This window comes from Copadichromis virginalis, linkage group LG7, assembly GCF_057382275.1.
Source record: "Copadichromis virginalis isolate Kocher_CV1m ecotype Utaka linkage group LG7, C_Virginalis_male_GT1.1, whole genome shotgun sequence".
Lineage (NCBI taxonomy): Eukaryota > Metazoa > Chordata > Actinopteri > Cichliformes > Cichlidae > Copadichromis > Copadichromis virginalis.
Window position 1 is genome coordinate 19,207,012 of NC_140624.1, and position 19,098 is coordinate 19,226,109.

General features: G+C 38.6%; 2 protein-coding genes across 6 annotated transcripts; one reads left to right on the forward strand and one right to left on the reverse strand.

Annotated features, from left to right (window-relative positions):
• Positions 1-470: 470 nt before the first annotated feature.
• Positions 471-7,374, reverse strand: pus7 (pseudouridine synthase 7). 3 transcript variants are annotated; one of them, XM_085462359.1, is made up of 18 exons: positions 7,255-7,374; positions 6,965-7,078; positions 5,842-6,129; positions 5,669-5,753; positions 5,403-5,519; positions 5,166-5,310; positions 4,774-4,791; positions 4,344-4,455; positions 4,121-4,198; positions 3,833-3,961; positions 3,433-3,558; positions 3,283-3,344; positions 3,027-3,187; positions 2,706-2,832; positions 2,101-2,202; positions 1,716-1,845; positions 1,420-1,511; positions 471-1,093 (listed from the first exon to the last, which is right to left on the reverse strand). In XM_085462359.1, the coding sequence occupies exons 3-18, from the start codon at positions 6,117-6,119 to the stop codon at positions 957-959; spliced, it is 1,899 nt and encodes a 632-aa protein (XP_085318485.1). In that variant the 5' UTR covers positions 6,120-6,129; positions 6,965-7,078; positions 7,255-7,374; the 3' UTR covers positions 471-956. The 3 variants fall into 3 exon arrangements, with proteins under 3 accessions (XP_085318485.1, XP_085318486.1, XP_085318487.1); XM_085462360.1 differs by having other exon boundaries at positions 7,251-7,374; XM_085462361.1 differs by lacking the exon at positions 4,774-4,791 and having other exon boundaries at positions 7,255-7,373.
• A 1,196-nt stretch (positions 7,375-8,570) lies between these two features.
• On the forward strand, positions 8,571-17,897 carry LOC146704905 (dynein axonemal intermediate chain 4-like). 3 transcript variants are annotated; one of them, XM_085462354.1, is made up of 17 exons: positions 8,571-8,723; positions 8,878-9,109; positions 10,253-10,365; positions 11,401-11,483; positions 11,716-11,872; positions 12,549-12,688; positions 12,798-12,920; positions 13,090-13,278; positions 13,775-13,911; positions 14,177-14,263; positions 14,892-15,043; positions 15,160-15,305; positions 15,727-15,839; positions 15,960-16,058; positions 17,004-17,227; positions 17,353-17,506; positions 17,764-17,897. In XM_085462354.1, the coding sequence occupies exons 1-17, from the start codon at positions 8,695-8,697 to the stop codon at positions 17,812-17,814; spliced, it is 2,229 nt and encodes a 742-aa protein (XP_085318480.1). In that variant the 5' UTR covers positions 8,571-8,694; the 3' UTR covers positions 17,815-17,897. The 3 variants fall into 3 exon arrangements, with proteins under 3 accessions (XP_085318480.1, XP_085318483.1, XP_085318482.1); XM_085462357.1 differs by having other exon boundaries at positions 8,878-9,007; positions 11,404-11,483; XM_085462356.1 differs by having other exon boundaries at positions 8,572-8,723; positions 8,878-9,007.
• The last annotated feature ends 1,201 nt before the right edge of the window (positions 17,898-19,098 follow it).

Consider the following 19,098-nt stretch of genomic DNA (forward strand, 5'->3'; position numbering starts at 1 on the left):
TACTTTGCACTTCACAGAATATTACCTTTGGGTTTATATAAAACCTAAATCCTCTCTCAGACTCACATATAACAGTCTTCCAACCACAACAGTAAGTAGCAGCACTAGTTTTTTGTAGCTTGCATCAAAAATCCAGCTTACACCTGAGAGTGTTGAACAGTCTGTACTGTACTGTAGTACTCAACCGTACTTCAGTTTTATTAGCAGGCAACTAATTATGCTTCAGAATCAAATATTAATATTTTGTACATTTGGATCTCAACCCCCCCACTAAATGTGAACTAAGCTTATCTGTAGTGATATAAAATGGAATACAAAAAATAAAATAGTGCTTCTTCCACCACTACTGTGTCCAGTAGGATCAGTAGTCTGGATCTGTTCACTTTTGTTTTGGTAGTAGAGGTCAACCACTAGAGGGAGACTGTGTTACTGTACTCATTGCAATCACAACATCTTGCAGAGGAAAAGACTGAAAGGAGAGATAACAGCTTTATTACCACTTTTACAAGTGGAAGGACAAAAAAAGAAAAATTATATTTCAGATTTTTTTGTTCATACACACACACTGTGCCGATTCTCTCAACAATTTAAATTGCTCTTCCTTCTCAAAAAAACTTATGCTATTAGCTTTGAGCTAAAAAGAAGTTCTCATCTCTGTACAAAACCAGCAGCAGTAGTTATTGAATGTGTGAGTGCCCTGAAAGCACACAACATATTTAAATCTTGTCAAAATATGTGAAATCGCAATGTGCAGCACAAAAACCTGTCAAAGCAAATAAAAACATAAAAAAGTTCAATAATTATAAACTGTTGCTCTTTGTACGTCAAAGAAATTATCTTTGGGTTTGTATAAAACCCAAATGCTCTCTCATACACACATACTACACATGACTTAAAAACAACAGTAAGCAGCCACTGCATCAACAGTCCAGTTCATGCCTGAAGGTGTCGTGGTCTCAGTTAAACCAGGTCGTGTTAAGCTGCGTCTGTTTCTTGATGCTGGTGTCCAGCTTGAGGACTTCTCTGATTGCCATAGTAGCGTAGGTCGATGGAGGCAGCGAGAACTCCATCCGCAGAGCGCGATATTTCCCCTCTGTCAGGAGGAAGGAGAGTGGCACAGTTTATGCAGGTTGTAAACAAAACATTATTTCTTCTACTTTAACTAGTAAAATAAATAATTCATGCTTTTGATTGTTGGATATCATACATGTCCTCCATTTATTATTGTACTTCATTCAAAATCTGCCCTTGAAATGATCTCATATTGTAAGTTTTATTGTCAGTTTCCCTTTTAAATAAACTGAGTTTATACATACTTGACTTATGCCTGCAAGTTTAAAAGTTTTAATCTATGGAAATTAAATAAAATTTTACATCCATCGTTGACACAAATCTAAACAGGCGTAAAAATAAGTTTACCTTTGTTGAAGACAGGTGCGGGTTTGTTCTCTAGTTTCTCAAAATCACTATGCACCAGAGACACCCTGGGGTCATCGTAATTAATGACCTCCCTGCACAGAACAGCGACAAATACAAGGAAATGTAGTACTACAGTAAACAGAGCAACAGTTTAACAAAGCATTCAGTAAGAGCAGTACACAATTAATCTATCACTACCATTATGTTTAACTGTGAAAGAGCAAAGCACAACAGTAATTGTGATTGTTACAAGTCATGCACTGCATTGTGTGAAAAAGGCAGTGAGAGGTGCTGACCAGCTGACATCAGCGGGTCTGATGATGATGCGCCTGTAGGCTCCGGCCAGAGAGTAGTCCTTCACTTTGTGCCTCATGTTGTCGATGTCCAGCCCGTCTGCAGTGAGCAGCTCTCTGTAACCTTCTCCGACTAAAACAAAACACACAGGTATGACTGACAATGTAACACAAAACAAAACAATTTTCTCCTCTGCTGTAAGTTTATTTAATGTTTTATGTCAATTTTTATTTTATTAAACCACTCAGACTATTCCACCGGAAGCACCCGTTACTTTGTTATACAGGTGTTACCATCTTAAATACATTAGTGTTAAAACAACCCAATGTTAATTTGGGTTATATGCTATAAAAACTCAACTCTGCATTATACATAGCCTATACTTACTGTGGTGTGTGGGGTAAATGACATCAAACCCTGGAAGTGGCATCACAATGTTGTGGATGGATTGATTCTCTGCCTCCTCTGCAGACAGCACGTGTGCCGTGGCTTTGGAAACATAACATTTGGAAGATGATATCATAAGAAAGAAAAAAAAATGACCAGTTGTTTTTTTTGTTGGAAACTCAATAAGCCTTTCAGGTTTCTAATCCTACATTGCACTTGTGTTTTAATGCATCTGTATCATTCTTATGCTTTTAAAAGGTGGCCTCTCTGTGAGGACAGATTGTGCATGGCTAAAATGAGCACAGAGCAAGTGTGACCACTACTAAATGTGACCCGCCCAACCTGAATTTGTTCAGGATAAAATGTACCCACTCTACATTAACACACTTCCTCTTCCTGAGAAGATATCCAAACATAGACATGTATGTTGATCCTTGGGTGAAAATCACTTTTCAACTCATTTAAAGTTTGCTAACAAGACACTTTGTATCCCATTTACTGACCTGTACAGAATCCAGGTTAAAAGCTACAGTTTACTGTACATATCCCACAGTGTCCCACTCTTAATAATCAACATTAGGCAGGTGATTTAAAGGCCAACTTACTTCCTTTGAGTACCAGGTCTCCCTTCACAGCCTTCAGACCGAAGGCTTCAATTCTGCGGCTCACCATGGTGTTCCACACTCTGCTCTGGTAGCTGTGGATGTACATCAGGCGGTTGTTCCGGGGGATCTAGAGAAGAGCAAAAGAGCGTGAGCACAAAATTTAATTTCCATTGAGGCTAGAGGTACGTCTGAATCTCTGACTGAATTGTTTCACGGGTAACTGTAACTTGTAAACAAGGAAGATTTATTTGCGGAATAATTAAGGTAAAGCCTTTGGTTCTGCTGCATCAACTTGTTACAAGACTGCAATAGAAAACCAACCAGTCCAAATGCAGTGACGATGTTTTTCTTGCCATACATAGACAGGCCTCTCAGCAGCTGTCCTTCCACACAGCGCTTGTTGGGAAGCTTTTTCAGTGCTGCCTCCGGATCCTGAGTCTTTGCCCACTCTTCCCTGCAGCGGACCAGAAATTCTTTCTCCGCTGTAAAAGAAAAAAACGAGACAATGGGAAACTTGAAATACTTTTTGCAACCGCTTCAACTGCAGCAGAAAACAGAGTGAGGGTGGTACATTTACCTCCAGGACGGGGTTTCAGAATCAAATCCATCACCTCATTCCAGTCGTTTTTCAGAATAGCCCTGTCCCCAACAAATTGAGGGAAAACACTATAGTTTATGGTCCTATAGTTATATAATTTACGCAACAATCTCCATGTCATGACCTCACCTGCCCACGTGATGCGTGGGCACAGCTGTTGTGCCAAAACGCTGCATGCCGTAGTAGTTTATGAAACCTGTCTGCTTGAGGGATTTCATTGCCTGATCAACCTGCTCGTCTGTTCCTGTGATGTTCCTGCAAACACAAAGACAAAAAACAATGAGCCATTGAACACTTTACCCTGAAAAGCAATTTAAAAAAATGCATCATGGTTTTGCAGGACAATTTAACTCTGTTTCCTTTAATCCACCTGGAGAAAACACTTGATCACAGTGAGGACAAAACTTCCCTTTAAACAGGAAGAGACTGCCAATAAAGGTGACCTCAGTTCAAATTGGCAGTTTAACAAATGCCGAGCTTTTAAAATCTATTTCTGAAACAAGCACTGTGTATATTAACACCTGCTGACCTTATCACCACAGTGAAATGGTTTCCCTGCAGTTCCCCCAGCTTTAGAGGGTGATTTTTGTAGCAAAAGTTTCCAAGCTTGAGGTTCATAAGGCACTTGTTGAGGTGAGCCAGCCTCTCTGCAGTGATCCTAAGTGAACAAAGAAGAGGCTGTTATAATTACCGATCCTGTGCAAGAACCCATCAGAGATAAATTAGAATCAATAACAACACACATCTAGCATAATCATCAAAAAAACAAAAATATCTGCACACTAGTAACTGCAGGGCTCTGCATTATAACACTCACTTGAGCACCGCTATCTCCTGCACAGTAATGGCCCTCTTGTCCTTGGTTCCCATGTAGGAAAACATGTTGGGTCTAAGCCTAGAGAGACATCCATCATTATACATAGGGCTGCAAAACTTGACTGCAAAAAACATTTCACACATCCATTAGTGTGTTGGCTCTTTTATCAATGAATGATCCTTACTTTTTATAAAACAAACTAAAAAACACACACGTCTCCTACCTGAGGAACTTTGAAAGCACATTGATAGCATCCATGGTGTCTTTGTTCTCCTTATACAGAACAAAGTGGCAGAAACTGCCACGGTTTTTGGGCCAAAAGTGTTTCCTTGGAGCTTTTGTGGAGACAGAAAAATGGTGTGATGAAAAACATGCTGTGATGTTTTTTAATATTAAAACATAGCATGTACTTTATAAGTCCCCAATATTATAGAAATACTCATTATAGATCCTGTACTTCCAAACATATCTCAGCAGTTAGCCAACAACCTTGCTTTGGCACTCAGATCCAATCACTTAATGGCAAAACGACATGGACACACGATATTAAAGCTGATTTTACGACACAGTATTTTATCCTAAGCTAAGTGTAACCCAACTCCACATGGCTTTTAACCATTTCCTCTGGTGCTGGGAGGAGAATAAGTTCTTACCTGTAGTTGTTTTGACTTCTATCCACCAGAGAAGAGCAAAAGGAGGATAGAATAATGTTACTAAGAAAGAGAGTCTTATGGTCTGTGGGTAGAGTTGTCAGGGGTGAGATCTCATGCATGGGCCTGGAGTGAAGTGTGATATTTAAACTTTTGGCCTGTGTGGCTCTGCTAATCTCTACCATCCTTTGTGGTGTTGAGTAAAGGTCTCAGTAGAAACATGCAGGTGTGTTGACCATGCTTACACAAAAGCGCATGCATCGTATTTTACTGCTCGGGCTACATGCACTGCAGTAGATAAAATATAAGCTGAAGTGAGGAAGGCGTGCAATAAATTTCATTAACATTCCTAAAACATTAACTTAGTTTGGCCTTCCATCCTGAGATCCACATACCTGCTAAAGCCTTCTTCCCAGCAGCATGATAAGCCACTATAAACTTCCGCCCTTCCCTCTCTTCAGTCTTTGTTTCCAAACCAGGAAACTGATTCTTGATGGCTTTGTGGACCAATGTCCGTTTCTCTTTAGAATCATCCAGTACCTATAAATGAATAAGAACATTACATAAAGCTGTCAGCTAGTTTTATGGATTTTTGTGTGTTTTTTATTGGAGCACTCCTTTTAACCTGTTACCTCAATTGAGACATTTCCCTCTTTGTTCTTGAACAGCTGAAGCTCTCCAAGCTGCTTTTTCTGCTCTTCAGTTAGCAGGTCACATTCTTTTGGCTGTTGTTCAGGTTCTTGGGCTTCCTAAACAGCAGAAAAACAAACCAAAAACCATATTGGAGAGTATTATGTAACCCGATCCTGGAGTTCTCTTTAGTCTTATTTTGTTAATGCGAAGTGTGCCTTCATGATGAATCTGAGGCTTGTTAAAATAGCAGAAGAAGCAACGTTACCTCAGCCTCCGCCGGGACAGAGAGGTCATCCAAATGCACAATCTTGCCATTTTTGTTGATTTCATGCACAACAAAATCAGAATATCTGAGTGCAAAAAACAAAGAAAGTGATTGGTTACTCTTTGTTAAGCAAACTCTTTAAATCCTTCATTAACTCCAGATGACAAACAAACCTTTCCTTCAGGACTCCAGAGAAGCCTTCGTGGTCACTGACATACTTTAGGATGCCAACATCGAGCTCGGTGAGACCATGCTTCATCATGTTAGCAAATGTGTCACCATCCTCCTCTCCATCACTTGCGTCCCCCTCGGGCTCGTCCATCTCATCTTGCTGCGGAGGATCGCTCTCAAATTTTGGTTTCTTTGATGGTGCATCATCTTTTTCATCTTCCGGGCACCCTCGCTTTTCTCCAACTGGGACGACGACGGTCACAGGCTCGGATTCAGCCATTAGTGCCCAGCTGGAGCAATAAGGAATTTAGTTAACAGTATGAGCCGCACACATATATAAAACCCGAGTCTCACGGTGTGGTATTTTTGTGTGATTTGTTTTGGGTTTTTTTTAAACATCAGCTTGCTTGTTTACAGCCCAGCACTTTCTCCTGTTTTAGTCTGAATGGTATGCTTTATTCATTTCATTTTTTTAAAATCAGGTTAAAGAAACACTCCAATATTTTGACTGACGGTTTGGTGTGGTGCAATAGCATGGATGTTGTACCAGTCTGTCACACTGAATCGTGTGTGACGCTGTCAATTTACCAAATGCTCTAGTTTCTAATGGCCTCTTTCTGCAGCCATGAACCGTGTGTAGTGATCAAAGGAGTGAGCCTACAGATACAACTGACGGAACTGAAGTTTCCTCCAAAGGGTGTGTGGGCTATACCCTTGCAGATGAAATGAGGAGCTCAGGGTAGAGCTGCTACTCCGTCACACTGAAAGGAGCCACCGAAATGCGTTGGTCATCTGAATCGGACGCCTCGTGGACACTACCAAGGCGAGGCGTATTTCTGCTTTGACTGCTGCAGGGACAACCTCAAAACTGTCGAAGTGCAACACTACAGCACGCTTTGTTTTGGTGTGACGCACCAGTCAGATCTGAAGCGTGTGGCAAGATACCAGCACTGATGACATGGTATAACATCAGTACTACAACATCAGTTACCCGTTATTACGTGACTCTACGTAGAAATGGAAAGCACAAAGTATAACTGTGAACACTACATTTCAGTATCTGCGAGTAACGATAACATAACTAAGTGGGCATTACTGGCCTAGAAAACAATACCAACAACTTACCGTTTGTGGGACTGCGGTAGCGAAATATGGCTGCAAACACTCCTTATTTTCCAAACGCCAAACACTTGCACAGACTTCCTGACGGATCCAAGCTTGAAGCAGGCACTTAAAAGACTAAATGAAGGGGATTAGTTATCACTCAAAACTTAGCAAAGACGGCAGAGCATCTATTAGCTAGCTAACACCCCCAGTTAACGTGTTTGTAAACCTGAACTCAAATGTCGCTGGTAAAAGCAAATAATTTTTTTAAAAAAGGACTTTTGCTCTTCCAAACGTTCCCACTCACCTACCTGGACCTGGTGATATTCAGAAGAGAGCAGGCAACACTGAACGCCAGGTTTTCTCACACGTGTGTATGTGTGTGTGCTCCTCTGGTTCCGGAAATGGATAATGACCTAAAGCCCTCCCACTTCAAACGCTTGGTTAAAGGAGCTGTCAATCACAAAGCTATGCTGCGTTCAAGTAACCGTGGGATAACGCTCCAAAGAAACACACTTGGGTATGGAGCTTACGATACTTCCACACGTCTCTGGGAGCACAGTACTTTATATTCCAGTTAATTAATGAAACAGTCATGGTTTCATGACTGTATTATTCTATTTATTATTATTATTATTATTATTATCGATTATTTTAAAGCGTTTTTTTCACGCACAACTTGTTGAATGTAAGACACCAGCTAATTATAACCTTTCACTTCAAAGTAAAAAATAAATAAATATTAGCTTATCATGTCCAATGTTATATCTACACTATAAAGATCCTGTCTGCCGCGTGATTGTAAAGGTTTGGTCTAAGAAGTACAAAGTCCTCAGTCCTTAGCTTAAGGCTTAAACAAGTGCAAATCTGTGATCACTGAATTGTGAAAGCATATTGGTACCCTATGCTATATGCTTTTTTTTAACACCATGACAAATGTTTTACTGAATAGAAAGAAATGATATTTTTAGGGCTGCTGATTTTTTTAAAAGCAATTGTTTATTAAGTAGGCCTACTATTGAACAATACGGGTCCAGGCAATAGATAGATCAGTACATTTGTGGAGTTTCCTTTCGCTGGTATTTTCCTTTACAGTTCCTATAAGTCTTATAAAAACAAGTGCAATGCAATCTAAAACAGGCAGCAGCACCAGGTGATGTGTTGTACTCCATAATAACAGCGGCACCGTGTCAGCTCTTTACTGTCACCTTGTGGAACTACGTGTAATTTTTCTTACACCTTTACACCTCTCCTCATGCCTTTACAACACCACACTGCTCACTTGAGTATTCATACACCTTCTCTACTAATAATACTGACTTCCACACTCCATGGTTATCTTATCTTTCACATTGTTTTCATTTCATGAGCTAAAGCCTCATTAATTTTAGTGCTTATTGCGACTCCATATGTAGAATAACCAGTCAAATATGGTTTAAGAGTTCTCTTTAAAATAAATCCTGTCTTTGCTGTAATATAAGAATAACCTTTTATATTTATTCAGCTTTTTTGTTTTGCTTGTTCCCATCTTGAAGTTATAATTCTGCTACCATTTCGCTCAAGAATAGTTTAATAAGAAGTCAGTTTCAGATTGGTAGGACATTATTGTTAGACATAAAGAAGAGGGGGGCTTTTCTGTGTGACACTAACTTCATGTGCAGGCTAAATAACGGCCATAGGTCGTTAGCTTTGTACCATTGCTGAAATTGCAGAAAAATTAGCTTTGAGCCCCAAATTGAAGAGGAGAAAAGATGAAGAAAAATAGTGGTTGTTCTAGTATGTAAGTTAACTGTTTATAAAATGTAAAAAACAATTAAGTAAAGTTTATGATTAGAGAAAGTTATAATAGCATTAGCTTATCTGGGCTAGCTGTCAGTGATAGTTAACAGATTAGCTACTAACTTAAAACTTGTGTTCATTATGCTTTGTTCCAGAACTTCTCTAACAAAGACATCCTCAGGATCAGGACTTTGTCAAGGCACTTTAACAGGCAATGGTTATAACCAAAAAGAAAACCCTGAGGAACAGAAAAGGAGAAATAAAGATCTTATTGGAAAAGTTCGGGTATTTAGCATTAGCTTAAAACTCTTTCTTCATGATGGTGATGCAGGTTCATATCTTAATATCTTAATTTATAGAGATTTCTCATGTAGCCACACATTGCTGGTAAGAAATTACTATTTTGCTATTTTTTTCTTGTTTTTTTGTTTTGTTTTGTTTTTTGTTGATGGGATAACTAAAAAAAAAAAAAAATCAAGTTCGTTATCTTAAACTTTGACTCAAGATCAGTCAGCATTTTAAACATTCAATCAGTAAGTCAAAATTTTGGAATAGTAACCTAAAATTTTTACATTGTTTTCCCCCAGTGGAAGAACCAGGCTTCCACATTTGCTTTGCATATCTACTTGCCAAGCTGCAGTAAAACTTGCAAAAGAGGAACTATAAATGTAGAAACCATAATCATCACCTTCAAAGTAAAAGTTATGCCTTAGTGTTATTGTCAACACAGTTAAAAAGGTGCAGCTTTTACTTTGAAGGCAAACATTCTATAGTTTGTATGCATGTTAATAGTTTCTCTTCCACTTGATATTAAGTACCTAAGATTAAGTTTAGAGGGTTTATTCATGATACAAATTATATAGGTCATTTCCTTATTGATAGTGAAGGTAAAATATATAACCGACTATTAAACAAAGTGCAATACCTAACACATCTAAATAATAGAAGAAGAACATTCTGGAAAAGTTACAAATGAACTTTGGATAAAATTTGGTATTAGTTATGCTGAAATAAAGACGATTTAATAACTTTAATACTTAATAATAATTGCTGTAAAAGTAGAAAAAATTAACGTTTATCATCTTGTCTACATCTGCCACCTCTTCTTCGGGCTTGTAACCTCTCTTTTTTGCTGTTCACACTGCTCCTCTTCATCATTGTGCAGGTTTTCACCTTCTCAGGTCTGATCTTCATGCCTGAAACCCGTTTGACATGTCTGCTCTGTTGTGGATTTCACTCTTTATTTGCTCAGATTAGTTCCCCAAACTCTGGACTCTCTGCGCAGTTCAGCTATTGTTCTGAGGCTGAAGCACGAAGAAAGACAAATCTCCATTTTGATCCCTTTCATCTCTGACTGGGATTTAGGTTCTTGTCAAACCAGCCAACTCAAAGAAAACTAACCTCAAATTAGCTCTCTTTGGAACTGAAAACCTCAAAGTTCTCTCATCTTATGGTTAACAAACTGAGTTTTAACTAAAACTTCCTGGTTAAAGCTGGCAACCATGTGACTTTGACTCCGTGTCTTTGCAGGTGGTGGATGCTGATGGCAATGATGTCACTCCCCGCCCCCTGGTTTGCCCAGTGCCAGGTTTCCAAAAGTCTCTGGATGAACTCTTTTCCAGCATCCCTAAACTTTCCAGAAGGTACTAGATGGTCACATTGGATATAGTTTTGTAATATCTTTAATTTGTTGTCATTTTTACATTTATCTTTTCAATTCAGTTCAGTTTCAGATAGTTTCCTGAGTGATTTTGTTTTTCATTCTCTAATTATGATGAAGGTGGTATTTTCCATACGCAGATATTACATGATTAGAGTGGTTTAGAAAGTTAGCTTTTTATAGCACATGCAGTAAGACTTGTAGAAATCCCAGTCTCAACACACGTTTACATCAGTTCCTCCTCATGGTGATTCAGTAAATACTATCGTAGTTCTTATAAGACTTTAAACATTTAAAGAGATAGGAACATACAATTTTACGTGGTTGCATTTATGTGGGCTAAAAAATCACAATCCTTTTGACTTAATGTTTTTAAAAGTCTGTAGGATGATCCTTTGGGATTTGTTCCTAAATTAAACACATACTTCTACTAATAGATTTCTTAAAAAAAATACTTAAATTTTAAAAATAAACTGAACTTCTTGAAAGAACTTAATTGATGGATGGATAATGAAGCTGCTGATAGAAAAGTCAACAAGTAAATAATCAGAAGATCAATATGAATCATTAAAAACACAAATAAAACATTTGTGAACGTGACCGCCTTTTTTAGTAGTAAAAAGTATTTACCAGTTTAATCCAAACTATCAATGTGCCATTCATCAATTAGAATTATTATTAAGTGTTAGTGGTCAAATAAATACAAGTACCAGTACTTTAGAATCTAAAACCAAAGACAGTTTAAGTCACTTTTACCTTTTAATTTAGTTCAAGACAACTATAATAACCTTGCCCATCTGTGTAAACTTGCTTTTTTTACTCTTGCACTCTTATGAATCCACTTTGTTTTCATGTTATTTGTTGTTATGGAAATAAAGTTAATTATCAAAAGGCAGATCTGGAGGTAATTTCAGTGAGTGGCAAAGTTAGTAAGCGGCTCAGTGATGGTGACAATGGAAATTATACAGAGTACAAGCGTACATAGATACTAAATATGTATGTTTGTGTGTCTCATTAGCAGCCATACCATGTGTCCTACCCAAGACTCATTGAATGCGGAGATTGAGGATATTTTTCTTGGACCGACACATCCACCTCCACGTGATTACTCTTGTTTTTTGTTTTTAAATATATTCTCTCCTTATGTTTATTGTTGTAGGGATTTTGTCTTTCTGGTACTAATATTGCCCTTTTGTTTAAAAATTGCATTAACATTGTAGTTCTCAAATCATAAATTCTTCTATATTCAACACAGTACACTTAAAATTATTCCACATCGTCTTTTTGCCGTTTATTTGAATTAGGCTTTTTCGTTTGTTTTGTCATGTGTCAGAGTTGTTGAAAAAAGGAGATGATGCAGAACAGCATGCAAGGGAGAAGATGGTGGGTGAATGTGATTACATCTCGCTTACTGAAACCGAAACCATTACGTTCCTGGACATACCCCCCACCATAACCTCAGTGGTCGATGATGACGCAGAAGCAGCAATGTGAGTGGAGGGTAAAAACACTAAATAACATTCATCACAAGTTGTGTTAATTGAATATTTTTACATTTTGATGAATTTTTAGCTCATCCAGCCAGAGGTCTGATGAGGCTGTCCATCATCACCTGTCAACAGTTCACTAGAATTGTTATTTCTCCTACATTATTGGTTGTAATTTAACAAACATAAGCATACACAGTGATCACCTAATGGTTCTTCACCAAAATAGTTCTGAAGGTCAAGGTCACATTTGTTCTTTGTCTGGTTATCATAAAATAAGAAAATTATGATTGTTCTGTCTCTCACTCTCCCTACCTGACAGATGAGAAAATCTAACACAACTTCTGACATGCACAGAAACCGGCACTTTATGTATTTCACTGAAGAAAGCCTTTCACATGCAATATGCGTGAAGATGCAAATAGTAAATGGCCTGCATTTGTATAGCGCTTTACTCAGTGCCTAAGGACCCCAAACCGCTTTACACTACATTCAGTCATTCACCCATTCACACACACATTCACACACTGGCAATGGCAAGCTACGTTGTAGCCACAGCCACCCTGGGGCGCACTGACAGAGGCGAGGCTGCCGGACACTGGCGCCAACGGGCCCTCTGACCACCACCAAATATGCTAGCCTTCAGTTAAAAAAATATTTTGTCTCTCCTCCCGTGCAGACAGAGAAACCTCAGCTATGCTGAGCTTTGCAAGAGCAGAACGTGTAGTGATAAGTACATCGACAGATCGATGCAGACATTAAACGGAGCCCTTAAAAACAAACTGATCCAGAGTGAGAAGACTGGTACTGCTGGAAAGGGTAAGACGAGTGAGAATGAAACACCTCACACTTGATTAACTCAACAATTAGTGGTTATCAAATCAAAAAATAAATAAATAACGCGCTATTTTTTCTCTCATATTTAAAGGTATGGTGGCTACAAACTGGGACATTTATGACTCTTTTTACAAGCAAAATGAAACGTTTGAAGGTGATGAAGCTGATCACGAGGAGAAATCAGTGAGCAGCAAGAGCAACACCACTTACATAGGTAACTCCATCTTCAGCTGGTACTTCAGTTCTTTCAACTTCTAAGAATAAATACGTGTTTGTTCGTCATATAATAACCACACTTTTGATGGTCTTTCCTATTTCTGTTTATTCTAAATAATTTTGTTGAAAATAAACATTTCTAATTTTCTCATTGACCATTTTCTCAGACAGCACCATCAGCTCGCTGTCAGAAATGGAAATTTGTGGAAGCATTTTAAATCCTGAGCCAGAACCAAAGAAAGAAATTCTTCTGCCAGAGTTATTAACAAACATCTCACGTTTTATGGAAAGGACGGTTGTATTGAACGCCTTTCAGGCCAAGTTAGCTGCTTATAGACAGCCGCCAATATCTGAAGGTAAACTCTCCATTTTCTCCTACTTATCATATTCAGGGTCTTGAGGGAGGGTAGCATATCCCAGCTATTACAGGGTAGGCAGAGTACAACATGGACAGATCACCAGTCTTTTGCAAGGCTTTCTGTTTAATTCTAGACCAGGCACACATTCTTTGGCGCAGCATCTAACATAAAACTTTGAAAAAAAAAGTGTGTTATGCTGTGGTGACAAGAAAGTAGTCAAAAGTATCATTCATGATGTCTCTTTCCGCCAGCTTTTTTCTTTGCTATCACTCTACACTGACAACCAGGGCCATGTGTATGAGAGGGTATAATAAGGTTATCCCCTCCAAGAGTAGAAAGTACTGAAAAAGCTTAGAGAAAGAAAACCTGCTGAACATTAGAAAGGCTTTGTTTTTCAGACAGGGAGGCTATGTCCATATTTTATATACAGCCTTTAGAAAACCATAGCATATTTACATTAATACTGTATTAAGTGTATTATTGATTGTGTAAGGCTCTGACAGCATGATGAAGCATGGAAAACACAGTGAGGAGAGTTTAGATCCTACTCTGGAACTTCTCTGGGCATTCACTTGTCAGCGCACCAGAGGATACTGCATTACCAGCATGGCCTGGAACAGGCACAACCCGGTAACAAAAGAAAAACAAAACAAAGACTAAAATATTTTTTGTCATGAGTCTCATTATCATTTGTGTCATTTTTGTCTGTAAGCAACATTTGATACACATTTTTCCTGTGTGTAGACTTTGTGAAGCATTTTAGACACGATAAAGCTTCATTAATGATTATAGATGAAGCAGAAGTGCAAGGCATTGCCCTTTTTCTGGTTCTACCAATATTAATCTTTGTTTACAATACTTCATTTAAACTGCTGCTTTTGTTGTGCACTGTAAGGATATCCTGGCAGTAGGATATGCAGACTTTGACTCCAGGTGCCTGAAACCAGGTCTGATCTGCTGCTGGACCATCAAAAACATCATGGTATGTTTAGACATTACTGTATTTTTGTTGTTTGTTGTTTATTCCTGCTATCATTTTTTTTAATCTCAGTTTGCCCATATTACAAGGGTTGGGTGGGCTGGCTAATCAGAAGATTTAAAAAAAAATTGCCTTTGTTCAGCTAATCACTTCTAACATCCTGGATGTGCCTCAAGAGACTCCCACACCACATGCTTTTTATCTTAATATGATCAGAGGTACAAAAACACCAACAACACACACAGTCTCTGGACTGTATGGACGTCAGAAAGGTTTCTGTGTTAGGAAAGCAGCTGGTCCAGATGGTGTCCCAGGGTGTGTACTTCATGCATGTGCTGATCAGCTGCTGGAGGGTCTCATAAGCATTTTGAACCTTTCCTTACCGACTCCTGTTATCCCTGTGTGGCTCAAAACCACTACTATTATGCTTCTCCCTAAAGAGCAGAATATAGGGGGTTGCCATATATTGTGACCACTGCTCGATTGCACTCAAGCCTCTCAGTTCCTTGTGCTTCAAGAGGCTGATCCTAGCACATATCAGAAAGCAGCATCCTGCCATACTTTTAATCCCAGCTTTTGTTGTTGCTCTTTTAACCATAGTATCCTGGTTAAAACTGTGTCCTTTGTGCAGTGGCCAGAACGTGTCTTTGACTGTCACAGCAGTGTGACATCCCTGGATTTCTCAACTAACGACCAGCTTGCCGTGGGAATGTATGACGGCACTGTAGCTATTTACAACATCTGTATTCAAGACAGCAGTGTTGCATGTGTTGCTAGCAGCAGGTGAGCACTGTATAGTGTATATGTGTGTTAGCATAAAATAAGCATATACATAACATGTCAAGATTTAAAAAACACTAAAAATAATCTGATTGCTTCTCTGATCTTTCTGTTTTTAGTAAATCCTCCAGGAGGCATCTTCACCCAGTGTGGCAGGTCACCTGGACTCCACAAAGGTTATCACTGGAAGATGTTCTCGTATCAGTGTCATCAGATGGCAGGATTGCCAAGTGGTCAATCAGCAGCCATAATCTTGACTGCACAGGTACTGCAGTCTTCCCCTAGCTATTGTTCCCACTGTGCACTTACAGTTTTACCTCATAGCTGCACTAATTTCATAACACGCCTGGATCATGTATGGAGCGGATTCACAGCATAATGCAACTTTTTGGTGCCTATACCAACAAACTATTACACGACTAACACAGATAACCATTAATGCTCACATTCTAATTAACATTTCTGGGAAACTAAAGACATAAAACTAAGTGTAAATAGTCATTTTTTCTTTGGCAGGTTTCTAAGTGAGTGAGAGTGGAGGACATACAGCGAATATAATATAGCAGTAATAAAACAAATCCTGGTTAATTATTTTATATTTTATGGAGCTTCTGTAAAGTGTTACAATGGAGAACAACAGTAACATTTCAAATATCTGAATGGTCTATAAAAATATTTGTTCTTAGACCTGATGTGGTTTAGGAGCAATAAAGAGTGTAAGGAGGCTGCAGAGAACCTGAAGAAGAAAAAAATGGTGCTGTCCAAACCTACTGCTGTTTGTGTTGACTTCCATCCAATGGTAAGAAATTTAAGTCAGCCAAATACTTTAGCCAAAAAAAGCCTTGTCAGTAATCAAAGTGTGAAAATGTCTTTTTTGTGTGTTTTCTAATTTCTCGTCCATGTTGCATTCCTCCTGCAGGACTTTGGTATTTATCTGGTTGGCACACAGGAGGGCCTTATCCACAAGTCTTCCTTTTCTGAAGGTCACAGCTTTCTGGCCACTTACAAAAAGCACATTGTAAGTGCTTGAGGGTAAACAATGTGACTGAGTCATATTTAAAATGCTGTTTAAGTTAAGGCGATAAAGACAAAAGACTAGGGATGCTACAGCATGAAGATAGTGAGCTTACTTTGGATTTCCAACCAGTGGATCAGTTTACATCAGCTGATAGGGTTATTCTGGCCTAGTGATCTTTTTAAATACAAGAACTACTAGTTAACTGAATTAACAGTAAAGAAAAGTCAAAGACAAATGGTGGCGGCTTCTTATTACTGACCTGGTTTAGCCTTGTGTGCCGATGTTGCCATTCACTGTTGTTATCCCCTACTATTTACTCTAGTTGCTGTCATCAGACATCATCTAATGAAAGCAAAGACAGAATATTTTTTTAGTGGAAATGGCATCACCCACTGGTAAACCTTGCCAACATTTTGTCTATTTGGACCCAGAAGTTGAGATCTGGATGCAATAAGTGAATGGCTCATCCTCACATGGACATGCAAGTGAGGATGGACAGGTGGCCATATGTAGACGCAAGTCAGAATTTAATTTCAGCAATAAAAAAACGCATCACATAGCCACAAATAACTGCTAGTTGGTGCTAAATAATGTACAAATAGATTCATATTTGTGAAAACTGAACACAAAATGAACACAGATTCCTTGGATGGGCTGTTAGGGCCATTTATCACTCACCAAGCCATGTTATCTGTCAGCTGATTGCATTCAAAATAGTATATAAAATATATATAAATAAAGTATATAAAACAGAATTATTGTAGGCATTTGCATCCATATAAAAGTGACAACAATAAAAAAAAAACAGCAGCACAAACAGTACTGTCTTCTGTGATGCGGTGTGTCACTTTACTGCCCATTTGATTTATTACTACATTTATAATATTTATTCAAAAATGAAAGATAGAGGCAGGTTTCTCTTCATGTCTAATCTTGCTCTCTCAGGGATCTGTGAACCACATTGAATGGTCACCATTCAGCCCCGATGTGTTTTTGAGCTGCTCCCGTGACGAGACTGTCCAGATGTGGAAGCAGGGCCGCCCTGTGATGACGTTCAAGTCCATTCACCAAGGCCCCGTGTTCTTTGTTAAGTGGTCCCCAAACTGCTCCACGTTGTTTGGAGTAGTTAAGGAAGACCAGGTGGAGCTCTGGGACCTGATTTTGAGCATGTGAGTCCATCGGATTGAGATCTCAGTCTGCTTTGAGGTTTTTTTAATTTACCTATTGTTTTCACCTGATTTGAAGTGTAAGTCAGAGATATGTGTTCACTAAAAGCATAAACATTTCTTTGCAGCCTGTTTCCAACCATTGTGCACCATGCTGAGCCTGGTGTGAGGCTGACATCCTTGCTGTTTGCCAGAGGGACAGACTGTGTCCTTGTAGGGGACAGTAAAGGTCAAGTGACAGTCTACAAGCTCAGGAACTTCAGAGTGTGCAAAAGCACGCAGGTAAAACTCTTGTACATGAAATAGATAAGAACTACCGTGTAATAATAAGTTCAAAACATTGAGCTTGTGTATTTTTCATGTTTTTTATACTGAGAATGCAAACTCAGCCATACAGTGAATAGTAAGTCTTGCCTAGAAGATATAACAGGTATACATTTAGGAAGAAACATCAGTGAAAAAAGGAGAGAGCACATGTTACTGTAGTGTAAACACATAAGAACTTGTAGAGAAGTCAGACTGAGGTTTTTTTCTTTCAGGTGGACACTCTGGATGAAATCATCCAACATGCCACTTCCAGATATTTCTAAGTTTTTGTTCAGAAGTTTCATTGCCTTTTGACTTTTATGTGTTGTACCCTGCGATAAATAAAGTTGTGGATCTTTGAATTGTACTTCTTTTTCATTTTTAACTGAATGTGATAAGCAAAAAGATGACGGGGAAACGTCACTTTCAATGTGTCTTACAAGTCATTAACCAGCAAGCACATCCTGGATAATCCTGGATGATCCTGGTTCCTGGATAATTGTTTCTCTAATAATTACTATAATATATAAAATAAACTTCATGTTGATTTCAGCATGGCCTGAAACTAGTGACAGAGCCCCTAAAGTCATCAGGAAGGTGCTTATTGAGGTTGTTACAGTATCAGAAAAATTAGGGCAAGTTTCACTCGGATGCCTCTTTGAAACAAGTGGTATCGCCCCCTGATGGCCATTAAAGGGAGGCTTAAGCTCCCAGGCCTCTAATGTAAAGACATTAGAGGTCTGGAAGCTACTATATGTCCATCTTCTATATACAGTCTATGGAAGGAGCATAAGCCTTTCCTAAAATTTTGTTCAATATAAAATTCAACATAAAAGCTGAATATAATACAAGAAAGTACCACTATTAAACAAAATAGTTTAAAACATCATCAGAATATTTTTAATGAGTGTTGTTTCATTATATCTAACCATGAAATGTTAGAGGCGGAAACTGAACCACTTCCTCTTTGTTATTGTATTTGGCCTGTATGAGCTGGGGCTAAGATTTCAGACACAGCAACTGTTCCCAGCAGGCCAAAGACTGAAAGATGTAACTGACAGACGAGGAAGATCTGTTATATTTTTACCCCACTGTGATCTGTGGCCGTAAGGTCACATATCCTCACATCATGTTGCTTAAGTCAGCTCCTCTCTACTTATATTAAAACAGTGAGTAACTACAGGGAGCTGAAGAATTAATCCCATAATGATAGGTCACAGACAGAGCCTGTGATTCTGGACGAGATAGAAGCATGAAAGACTGTGGAAAATGGCAGAAGGCTTTTGTTTGTGGAGGGAAAAAGGATTTGAGCTTGCATTGTGGCACAGCAGGAAGTGAACCTGGATTTGAAAGTAATGTGACCATGTTGCTTTCTGACGGCAGACAGATTGAAACTCACTGTGGGCATCTTTTTACTCAGTTTACGTGCCTCCGAACCTTTTATAGATACTGTGCAAAGTATCATTTAAGTTTGCTTTTCTTTCTAAAATATTTTTGTGTTGTAATTAGGATTTACTTATATTACCTATTTTTTTCTTTTAACAATAAAAACAGAAATAATTGTAATT